An 11,908-nucleotide genomic window follows, 5' to 3' on the forward strand; every position below is an offset into this window, starting at 1 on the left:
CGAGCGCCGCGGGGTGGCCGCCTGCCGTGGGCGCTGCGCTGTGCGCCCCTGCTGGCCGGGCTCGGAACGCTCAGGCGCGCCCCCGGCCCGCCCGCGACCTCGGTGGTCACCCTCTGGCCATCCAAACCGCTGTGGCATTTTTGCTGGGTGGTTTTTGTTTTTGTTTTTGGCGTAACCAGGGTTTGAGCTCAGGCCATTGCGCTTGCCGGGGAAGCGCTTATTCCACTGAACCATCTCCACGGCCCCTTTGCTCTTGTTTTTTGTTGATCTTTTTATGATAATATTTTTATTGTGTGAAGTGACAGAAAAAGAAGAGATGGCGATTCGTCCTCTTGCCCTGCAGGCGCCGCTGCCCTCCGCTGGCCCCAGGACCCTGAGCCCGCGCGTGTCTGCCCTGGGCTGTGCACTGAGCCTAGCACCGGAGTCCGCTGGGCACGTTCCCAGCGGTGAGTCCTCTCGCGCGCCTGCTCCCTGGCCGCGTGCGTGCTCCCTGCTGTTCTCCCATTTCCTTTTCACAGCAACTAGGGAGTCCCAGCGCTGTCAGCCTTACATTTCACAGATGAAATAAACGAGCTAAAGTAACTTCCCCAAGGTCACTCAGCAACTGGACCCTGGAGCCAGAGGCCGCCTGACCACACGAGGGGGTGTGACCACCATCCTCTTGCCTCTAAGACAAGTCCCACAGCTTCCATTCTTTGGCCTTTACTTGCGCCTAAAGATCCCTAAGTGGTATTCATACCCTCTCAGATCTAGTCTCCCTGCTCTGCACGCCTGTCAGCCACTCCACTGCAGCTGCTAGTTCTGAGGCGTAGGAGCTGCTCATGCTGCCCTCCTCGCTTAACTTGGCTCCTCTCTTCTCCGGGTGTCTTCCTGATACTCTTGAACAGGCCTAAATCTTTTACCACTAATATCCCCTCCCCACTTGCCACCGGGCTCCCCCAACCTGCCCAGCCCCTAACCAAAGGAGCTGTGAGGGGCCAGGGAGATGGCTCAGTAGGATAAGCACTTGACTGGCAAACGCAAGGATCTGAGTTCAATCCCTGGTTCCGCAAAAAAAAAAAAAAAAAAAAAAAAAAAGTAGTGACAGACACCGTAGTCCCTGGTTCAAAAAGTGACTGCATTACAGATAGTGAGCAGGAGCATGGCTCCATTCTGTGCTGCATTCCTGAGCTCGGGACAAGCCCAGGGCTGGCCCAAGAGAGTGCCCAGTTATGAATGGTCAGTGCAGGTGTCTCTTAAGCCTTATGGTACCCTGCATAATTACTTCAAGTATGCAGTCTGTCTGTAAACTGCCCCCTCTGTAGAATATGGCTATAGGGAAAAAACGGATATGGAAAAGGGATGCTGGAGTGCAGCTGGGAGCATCTTTTTTTTGCGGAACCCGGGATTGAACTCAGATTGTTGCATTTGCCAGTCAAGTGCTTATCCTACTGAGCCATCTCCCTGGCCCAAGGGAGCATCTGTTATGACACTAGGTCTCCACTGTCTTTTCACAGATAGGAACAACTTGTACACTTGAACCCAGCTGGCAACCTTTTTCCTCTCCCTGGAAACCAGGCTGGGTGAAGGGCGCCTCCCTGTGGCCTCACAGCCCATTCCCAACAGCCTTTTGCAACGATCAATCACTCATCACACAGTATTACCATAAACTGGGCCAGGTTCATCTTTGCATTCCCTTTGGAAACTGGGCACAGTTGTCCCAAAGTGCTTGCAGAAGAAAAGGAAAGAAAGGATGATAGGAGCAGTCAAGACCAAAAGGAAGATCTGAGTGCCCTCGTGAAGGGTGACCATGGTCCAGATATACTCCCTACCCCCTCAGACACCAGGTCAGGATACTGGGCAGGACTAGCTTTTGTGGTTGGGGTTGTGGGGAAGGGAATAAACCCTAGGCTGGAAAGGTGTGGAATACCCACAGCAGGAGTCCACCAGCCCAGGCTACAGTCTCCAGGGCAACTGGAAGTCCTCAGGCTCCAGTGGGCTGCAGTGAGTTGCTTCCACATTTCTGAGGTGCTTGCGTGCAAGGAACAACGCAAGCTGGCGTTGCCGCCGTGTGCTCAGGCCCTGGCCCACAAGCCAGGGGAAGGTGGGCCCATGTGGCCCCCAGGCCTGCTCCTGGCAGCGCTCGCGGTAAGAGTGCAGCATCGCAAGGCACCACTCATCATCCACACGGTAGCGTGTATAGAAGGCAGCCTCCTGTGCCAGGCTGTTAGAGCGCAGCCAACGGGTCACAACAACACGTCCCTCGTGTGCCATCAAGACCGGATACCGGTGCTGCAGTAGGCGCAACAGCAGTTCATTGCCACGGTTACCCTCCACATCTCCAGGGGGCAGGGTAGTCAGGTGGCTCGAGGTACTGACCACATCATCCTGGGTGCGCCGGAGCAGTAGCACTGGCCCAGGATAGCAGCACAGCTGTTCGGCGACATTGAGATTGAAATGCTGCCTCACAGTACGTACCACCAGTCCCTTCCAGCTATGGGGCATAACCTTCAGTGCTAATGGCACAAGGTCATCAAAGGTGGCATCTAGCACCAGTGCTCCCAGCTCTGGGTAAGTCATGGTAGCCCAGGTTGCTGTAAAGCCTCCAATGGACCAGCCGTAGACCACCACTTGTGCAGGTGGGAATTGCAAGCGGTGCAGGGCGTACTTGACCACTACATCCATGGCGTTGGCATCATGCTGTGGAAATGGAGCACCTGTGCTGCCCCCAAAACCTGGGTGGTTCCAGCCTAGCACTGAGTAGCCAGCTTCAAGTGGTGCAGACAGGCAGCCCATCTCATAGAAGCCAGCATTGCCTTCGCAGCAAATGACTAGATGCAGGCCACGACCGTGGCTGCCAGGGTTCTGGCGGCGATCCATGAACATGGTGTCAATCTCGTTGCCATCGCAGGCCACCAGCTTGGCACGCCGGCCGTGGTAGCGCTCCACAAGGCGCTCTTGGCCCTGCTGCAGTAGTGGTAGCAGTGCTCGGGACATCAGGAACATGGAGCCAGGGTACACGAGCCAGCGTCCTAGTGAGTGGGCCAGGGCATAGCTGGTAAGCTGGCTGGGCAACTCTCGGATCTGCTGCAGGAGGCACTGCGCCTGGCTGCGAGCCCGGCGCAGTGGCCGCCCCGGTGCGTCCCCTCCCAGCGCTGCATCCCGAAGCAACCACACACCTGCAGCAGCTGCTGTGCATGTCAGTGCCCGATGACCGCTGCCACCCCCACCAGCAGAGCACACATCATCCCAGCGGAAGTCCACAGGCCAGCTGCGGAAGTTGTAGGTATAGTTGGCTGTCAGGTAGATCTTGAACACATGCACTAATGCCTTCACAAAACAGATGACACACATGGGCACAGTGAGGCTTCGTGCTTTGCTGCACTAGTCCTGAGACCCAGTCAAGGGACTGTGGGATGGCAGGAGGCCCAGGGCCTGCCCAGCTGCAGAAAAGAATGCTACACAGGGCTGTCTTGGGGTGTGCGGTAATGGCCTTTGTGACCTGGCTTCCAAAGCCAGTGGGAGGCTGTGTCTGTCTGGCACCACCCAGCTTTGTGAGTCACTGTTGCTGGGGGAAGAGATGACACTAGGGTGATGGGTGCACAAAGAGTTCCAAGGTACAGTGGTCCTCAAAGTTTGCCCAGCCAAGCACTGACTTAGGCTTCTACAGCAGTCACACCTTCCCCAAGCTACACCTTGAGCCACTCCCACCTCCCTCTTAACTGAAGATGGGTACCAGAGAAGCCAGAAACGGACAGCCTTTGCCTCTTCTTGGCAGATTCTGGAATCTAGCTAGGAAGAAAACAAGATTTTGGATACCCGAGCCAAGTTTGCACTGGGTACCCACCTTGGGGTCCTTGGGTTTCCATCTCCCCAGGAGGGCTGGTGTCTGAATGAGGCAGCTGCTCGAGCAAGGAGGTAGTCTGTTCATGGCCTGCAGCTCAGCTCTCTGCCCCACTTCCTGGGAAACTGGGCTCGCACGCTGTGGAAACCCCCCTCCCTCACCTTTTCTGGATCCTCTTTTCACTGGCCCTAAAAATTGCAATGACCTTCTCCAGGTGGGGCCTGCCTGATGGGGGTTCCTCTTTTCCAGCCCTTGGTTGAATCCCCTCAAGCCACCACACAAGTTGTCCCTTCCCCTATTTTAGAGGACTCTGACGGGTTCCTCTTTTTCTTCTGTACTGGAGAAAACCAGCACACCTGAGGGAGCAGAGCTAAGGCAGGGTCGGTTGGAATGCCTGATCCAGGATATGCAGGCAGCAGTCCTGGGATGAGGGCAAGTTCAAGCCCATCCTGGACAACTGAGTCTTTGTCTCAATTTTTTTTTTTTTTTTTTTTCAGAACCGGGGATTGAACTCAGGCCCTTGCACTTGCCAGGCAAGCACTTATTCTACTGAGCCATCTCCCCAGCCCTCATTTCTGTTTTCTTGTTCCAGCTCCACACAGATGCTACTTGGCCCAAATACTGTAGTCCTTGCAGACTTTGGAATCAGCTGATGGGTGGATGGATGGACAGGGATCACTGGACAAAGTGATTTGGGGGCTGACTGCCCCCCACATCTGGTGGTTCAGATAAAATGCCGAATACCCAGTAAGGCCGAGTTTCAGAGAAACAGCGAATACTTTTTGACTGTAAGTATGTCCCAAATATTGCACGGTACATGCTTAGACGATTGGTTCTCCTTTCACTATAGTGTGGAAGTGCACCCAAGCAAACACTCTGCCTTTACTTTCAGTTCAGCATTCACTAAATTACATGAGAGACAACACTATTATAAAACAGGCCTTGTGTTAGATGGTTGTTTTTTGGGTTTTTTTTTTCTGAACCAGGGTTTGAACTCAGACCCTTGTGCTTATTCCACTGAGCCTTCTCCCAGGCCCCTGTCACCTGATGTGTTATGGAATGTTTAAGGATGATCTAGAGGTGAGGAGCATTAACTGTATTTTTTACTTATAATATTTACAACTCACTCTGGGCTTATCGAGACATAATGCCATCAATAAGCCAAGGTGTACTGTACAATATTTTTTTGTCCTCTCTGGCTCTCTCGCTTCCTTGCTGCTTCCTGGCTGCTGTGAGGGGAGCAGCTTCCCTCGCCTCTATTCTTCTGCTAGTATGTTTCTGCCTTGCCACAGGCCTAAAGCACCAAAGTCAGCCCCCATGGACCAGAGCCTATAAACTGTGAACCAAAATGAACCTTTCTCCAAATGGACTTTCTCAGGTCTTTGTCAGTGACAGGCAATGGTGGCGGGGGAGAAAGCCTTCCAGGGCCTTCCAGGAACCTCTCATAGGCATTGCGTATGGCTATAGGTCCAAGGGTGCCAGGCACTTTGTGTGACCATAGGAGCAATCCTAACCGGAAGCAGAGGAGCTGGGTACGGGGTCCAAGTCCCTGCCTCCTTTGCTCAGATCTAGGCAGTGGGTAGGAAGGGACCCTTGAGGCCTGCCACCCCTGATGTAGACCCTGCAAGGACAGTGGCCTCAGCACCAGTGGCAGATGTCCCGGAAGACTGTCCACATAGTAAGTTGGAAGTGCTACATTTGGTTGTGATTCCCAGGGAAAACTTCCACTTAGAGCTGTCTTGTCCTACAGGGAGCAGTCTCCCAGCTTGCTCTGCTCTCAGAGCTGTTTGAAAATGGAGACTTTTCTTCAACCAGGACCACCTGCCCTTAGCCTGCCCCTGTACCAAAAGAAAAGGGGAAAAACCAGAGACCGGATTCTAGGGGACATAGGTCAGTGAGGTGGAACCATAGTCCCCAGGAGCTCCGTGCCTTAGCCTGTGTCTGGCCTGGCTCTTGACCCCACCAGCCCAAGATAGCCCAAGTGCCCCAAAACCACCAGCTCTTGAGAGATAGGAAAACATGTGACAGGATGGGAGCTGTCCCTTCTCCAGAAAGCCCCCCAGATTGGACCAGCTGCAGCAGTGACCTCTTGTGCCCCACTCCTTTGCTCGGGAAAAGGCAACAGAGCTGGGGGGACTCTGTGACCCTGCTTATCAGCTCTTAGAGGAATCCCTCTCCCCCACCTCCAGACAACATCAGAGCATGCACCCCACCCCCATGGGGCCTTCGCTTCTGGACCTACCCCTCCCCCACTGCAGCAATGCTTCCTCCCTGGCCAGTTCTGTTTGCCTCCCTGGAGGCCCTTGATTTATGCTGCTGAGCAGGCAAAGCCAACCTTGGAGAAGGAAGGAAAGGAGAGAGAGAAAATCAGCCCTAGAGGCCAGAGGGGCTGGAGCCAGTATCAGAGCCCCTGGCAGAGTATGTCCAGTGCCTTGCAAGTGACCACAGCAGCCCCAGGCCCAGGGAGCAGTGCCCTGGCCTTGGGAAAGCTAAAGCTGCTCAGCAGGAGGGGGAGCTGAGTCTGCACAAACGCCTCTGCTCAGGAAATGGGGTTCAGGGAAGGTGGGGGTGGTTTGAAGCCCAAGGACAGGAGGGGACACTTCCTGGCGGATGCAGGGTCAGGAGAAGGGGCGGAAATGGCCAAGACAGCTGCTGAACATCTGGAGTCACAGAGAATTAATTACACAGCGCCCTGGAGGACAGTGGGTTGGTGGGGGAGCCCTCTCCTTCCTGGTTCCCTGCAGAGCCTGTCCTTTGTCCCCTCTGTCCTACTCAGGATGAAGGACCTGCTGAGTAGCCTCTCCCAAAAGGACCCCTGTGTTCAGCTTCTGTGCCTGGTGCTTTCCCTGCTGCCCTCCAATGGGAACAGGCCAGTGTCCCTCCCATCTTGGTGGCGCTGTGTACTACTGGGTGGAAAAGGATCAGCCACACTGTTCACTGTCACAGGGTAGGGTCTGGGTGGGACTGAAAGCCCTGCAGGCCTATCTGATGGGAGCCAGATGTGCTGGGCTGACCCCTCTCCAGGGCAGGAAACCCGCACCTTTCCTGAGAGGATGCTAGTGGGTGGACTGTCCCCACCCTGGGCTCTTCAGGCCAACACTTGTTCCTGGGATGGTCTCTGGGGTTCCAGACACATATACTTTGAAGGTTCACAGTGTGATCAGAGGCTAGTCTCTGCCCTGGTGTGGGAATCCCTCAGAGGAAGAATGTTATTTTTATCACTGCAATACTCAGGGGTGTGTGTGTGTGTGTGTGTGTGTGTGTGTGTGGTGTTTTTCTCTTGTACCTGGGATTGAACCCAAGGCCTTTCCACTGAATTATATCCCCAGCCCCATTTATTATTAATTTTTTTTTTATTTTGAGATATGGTTTTTTGAGACTGAGTATGATGGCGCACACCTGTAATCCCAGCTCTTAGGAGGCTATAAACAAGTGGATCACTACGAGTCCAATTTAGTAGTGAGACCCTGAACATCCTGTAGACCCTTCCCCAAAATACAAAAGAGAGAGAGAGAGAGAGAGAGATACAGCTTGAGCTCACTCTGTAAGCCAGTCTAGACTCAACCTATCAGCCATCCTCCTGCCTCAGCCTCAGTGTTGGGGTTAAAGGTGTACACCACCATGCCTGGCATCATTTGCTGCTTTTTTTTTTTTTTTTTAAATATTTATTTTTATTTATTACATTTATTGTGTGTGTGTGTGTGTGGCCAGCTCAGCCCACCAGGGGGTGGGGCTGGCTGGCATGTGGTGCTGGGGATCGAACCGCGGTCCCTGTGCTTTGCCAAGCTTGTTTCAAGTAGGTGCTTTAGACCACTGAGCCATCTCTCCAGCCCATCATTTGCTTTTAAAAACTGGACCTAGCTTTCTTTTTTCCGCCATGTATCTTGAGCCGCACTGCTGGCGGGTTGTGGCTGGACACTCTCAAGTTCACGCCCAAACGCCTGAAAGCCCTCCATAAGTGCTCAAGCTTCCCCATCTCCAAGTAGCTCTGCCCTGTGTGTCGTGCCCTGCCCACGGCCCTTGCCTCTATGTCCTTCTGCTATACATTAGGCTCCTAAAAGCATATTGCCTCAGCAAAGGCGTCTTGTCACTACCAGGAGATGTGGCCAAACTGCCTCTCCAGAAGTCTGCGTTGGCTCTGTCATCTGGAGCAACCTGCAGCAGCCTCCAGCCTGAACACTTGTCCATGTCAGTGTACGAATTTGTTAAGGGCCAGGTGTAGTGGCACACGCCTACAGTTCCAGCACACAGGAGGCAGAGCAGGATTGCTGCAAGTTCAAGGCCAGCATGAGCCACACAGTAAGTTCAAGGCTAGCCTGAACCATTGAACCACACAGTAAGACCCTGCCTAAAAACTCAAAACACCAAATTAGTTTTTTTGTTTGTTTTGGTGGAACTAGGGATTGAACTCAGGACCTTGCACTTGCCAGGCAAGTACTTATTCTACTGAGCCATCTCCCGGACCCCCAAATTAGTTTAATACTGACTAATCTTTTTTTTTTTTTTTTAACGGAACCAGGGATTGAACTCAGATCCTTGCGTTACGCCAGTCAAGTGCTTATCCTACTGAGCCATCTCCCTGGCCCCTCATACTGACTAATATTGACTGATGAACTAGCCAATCCTGGAAATCATTCAGCCCATTGAAAATACTGCCTCATCCACGTGGGACACACTTGTTCCCTCAGTGACCAGATAGAAACTATGTCCTGGACTTCAGTTGTTCTGGCTTTGGGAAGAAAAGAGAGAGCAAGCTGGCCCAGATGGGTGGGTGAGCGGGCGGGGAGAAGGACCCTGGACTCTTAGCCAATGGGCCATTTGGTCAGCATGGGACCCCTAAAAGCAGTGATGAGAGCTGGAAAAAGGCTTAGGGGTTCCCAGTCAGGGACACAGTCAGACTTTTGCCAAGATCCCTGGAGTGGACAGAAGTTGCCCACCATCCCTGTTTTCTCCAAGTTCTGGAATTTATAGAAAAAACTCCTTGGGGGGCAAGGAAAATAGGTCAGTTGAATAAGCACTTGCCTGGCAATTGCAAGGGCCTGAGTTCAATCCCCAGTTCCAGGGAAAAAAAGAAAGAAAGAAAGAAAAAACTCCTTGGGGTGGTGAGGTGTCCCTGGAGAGGTGAGCTATGAGCTTGGGCCCTTGTCCAGCATCCTCTCAGACCCTCTTCCCAGCCTGCAGCTCTGCCTGGGGCTCTGCTCCCCAGGACTGTGGATTGCAGGGTGCTATGTAGCCCCAGTGGCCCAATCAACAAAGAGCAAGAAAGCAGTGTGTCGGAGTAGCTCAGTCAAGCAAGGAGCCTTCCTGGAGCTGAGCCTGCCCTATGTGCCTTGGCCCCTGCCTTCCTGGCCTGGTGCTTCCCACATGCTAAGTTGTGTAGACTAAAAACTGGCCTCCACTAGTGACAAGGCCCAGCAGCCTGGGCTGTGAGCTCAGGGATAGGGTGTCGTCAGAACTTCAGTCTGGGAGCCCTCAGCTCCGAAGTAGCTCTGTTACTCTTGGAGATCTCAGTACCCAAAACAGGTGGAGAAAGCCAGCCCAGAGACGGGTGGTCCCCTGCAAGGTGGCTAACAGACCCTGGACTGGTAGAGACACTGAAGACTGTGGCCCACAATGGGACAAGACTGTGACCACGGCCCCACCCTGCCCTGCACACAGCTGGGGGAGGGAGTGCGCTGAGCTGGCGCTGAATGGATCTAGGTTATGGCCCTGGCGGCTCCTTCTAAGTCACTTGCACAGATTAAAAATGGCAACTGTCCCAGAGCTGACCCCAGGGGACCCTGAGAGCTCCTCCCCCCCCCCCCCCCCAGTTCTCAGTGTCTGCTTCCTGGACTCTGGGATGGCTGCTCCAGGCTCCTGCTCCCTCACCTCTGCCTACTACAGGTCTGGAGAGCTGGCTGAGGTCAAGTCCACCCTGGCCTGGCCCTGGCAGGTGGGGTGAGGCAGGCCCAGGCTGGCAGGCCCTTCTCCTTCAGTTCTTACTCCTCCTGTGCAGAGTTCCACCAGGACAGGGGGAAAGAAAGAAACAGAACAGGAGGCTGGCCTATGGGATCAAGAAAATGCCCCTTTCCTTGGTTCCTGTGGCTTCCAAGGACACCCAGGCCTACAAGTACTACACGGACACACAGGCACATGCCTGGGGTGACGCCATGTCAAGGACAGCCTCTAGGGGCCAGGAAAATGCCTAGGTCTTTGCCTTCAGCCCACCCAGGAAGGCAGTGGGTTGGGGAGGAAGAAGGAACAACAGAGGGGTTCTGATCTCCCCACTTCAGCCCTTGGGACAGACACTAACAGTAGGGCTGTCCACCCCCACCACTTTGAAGCTGCCTTGAGCTGGCCAGCGGGGGGGGGGGGGGTTGCATATGCCTGCCCAGCCCCTCTGGTTGTGTAGGAACCCAGACTGACCACAGGGCCGCCTGCAGCCTTTGAAGTACTGGGGTGAGTCCACAGGAAGTGGGTAGCAGCCCACCCAGGCCCCGGGCCCACTCTCCTGGCAGAGAACAGCCCTGTCTACTGGGCCCAGAGCCCAGTCCTGGAGCTACCCCTCCATGCTAGACCACTCTGGCTGCCTAGGCATGCCTTCATGGAGCCAGGGGAAGTAGGGGCTACTTGCCATCCCAGCTGAACCCCACCCACAATATCTTTACCTGGACTTCACAGCAGCAATGGGGCACATTGGTCCCTCTCTCTCAACTAAAAATAGCGGGCCTTGGGCTTTGTAGAAAACCCCCAGGGCTGGAAAGGAGAAAGAAGGCAGGGAGCTGGGGTTGAGGGAAGGGAGTCTTCACAGGAAATGCCTGGGTGCCCTGGCCGCCCTAGCAAAGGCTCCTGGTCAGTGGCTCAGCCCCTCGGAAAGTCCCAGGCAGTGCCCACAGAGCTAAGGGTGGGGGAACAGTGGCCTGGAAGGCGGCTGGAGGGCAGCCCTCTAGGCTGGGCCTCAGACTCTAGGGTGGGCTTCCTTTTGGCTTGGGCTGCTCCCTGCCATGGACCCAGCAGGATGAAGGTTGAAGGATGAAGCTAGTTCTTTCTCCTCTTGTCACTCTCTACACCTGCTGGTGGCCTAGCTGCCCGCTTTCCATCTTCTCTAGTTCATCCTTCACCATCCAAGAGAATTGTTATTCAGAAGATGTTTACTGGAAGCCTGTAAGGGTTTGGCCCAAAGAATGACTCTGCAGAGATCAGGAGCTAAGATCAGTGACACTGGCTGTGAAGTGTGGCCCAGGCAGCACATGTTATGGAGGAATGAGGCCAAAGGGGCGGGAGTGTCAGCACAGGTAGGTCTTTGCAGACTGGGGTTAGGAGGTTGCGAGCAAGCCACTTCCAGGAAAGGATTGGAAGATTCTCAGCCAGAAGGTTCCAGATAATGATGCATTTCAGAGAGGGGCAGTTGTCCATCCCCCTCCATGCATATGCGCTCTGATCTAAAACATTTGGGCAATGGCATCCATACTGAACATGTATAGTTTTTTTTTCCTGTCATTCCTTAAAAAACAGCATTAGGTAACTATTTTGGATTGCAAATGAGGATAAATTTAATGTTCAGGGGCTGGTGAGATGGCTCAGTGGTCTAAAGCACCTACTTAGAACAAGCCAAGCTCAAGCAAAGCACAGAGACCTCGGTTCAATCCCCCAGCACCACATGCCCGCCCGCCCCCTGGTGGGCTGAGCTGGCCACACAATAAATAAATAAATATTAAAAAAAAAATTTAATGTTCAAACAATCTGATAAAATATCCATTTGGAAACTGAAAAAAAAAAGAAAACCAAAATTAACATTATACTGGGGGGCTGGTGAGATGGCTCAGTGGTCTAAAGCACCTACTTAGAACAAGCCAAGCTAAGCAAAAGCACAGCGACCGTGGTTCAATCCCCAGCACCACATGCCAGCCAGCCCCGCCCCCTGGTGGGCTGAGCTGGCCACACAGACACACACACACACACCCACACACACACAAATAAATAACATTATATTGGCCATTATGCAATCAACAGATAATTTATATAGGAGGGTGTGCCCTGGCTTGATCTTCAGACAATAATAATAAAGTATATGCAAGAATGTGTGTAAGTTTTTTTTTTTTTTTT

The 11,908-nt window shown here is 53.5% G+C and overlaps 1 protein-coding gene across 2 annotated transcripts; it reads right to left on the reverse strand.

Moving 5' to 3' along the window:
* Positions 1-1,416: 1,416 nt before the first annotated feature.
* Positions 1,417-4,168, reverse strand: Abhd16b (abhydrolase domain containing 16B). Of its 2 annotated transcripts, XM_023704266.1 has the most exons (2): positions 3,159-4,168; positions 1,417-3,011 (listed from the first exon to the last, which is right to left on the reverse strand). In XM_023704266.1, the coding sequence occupies exons 1-2, from the start codon at positions 3,331-3,333 to the stop codon at positions 1,936-1,938; spliced, it is 1,251 nt and encodes a 416-aa protein (XP_023560034.1). In that variant the 5' UTR covers positions 3,334-4,168; the 3' UTR covers positions 1,417-1,935. The 2 variants fall into 2 exon arrangements, with proteins under 2 accessions (XP_023560034.1, XP_004644198.1); XM_004644141.2 differs by having other exon boundaries at positions 1,417-4,168.
* Between the last annotated feature and the right edge of the window lie 7,740 nt (positions 4,169-11,908).

Source organism: Octodon degus, unplaced genomic scaffold (genome assembly GCF_000260255.1).
Source record: "Octodon degus isolate 3935 unplaced genomic scaffold, OctDeg1.0 scaffold00194, whole genome shotgun sequence".
Taxonomy (NCBI): Eukaryota; Metazoa; Chordata; class Mammalia; order Rodentia; family Octodontidae; genus Octodon; species Octodon degus.

Coding starts and splice junctions, on each gene's coding strand:
- Abhd16b (XM_004644141.2), bottom strand. CDS start 3,333: ATGTGTGTCATCTGTTTTGTGAAGGCATTAGTGCATGTGTTCAAGATC.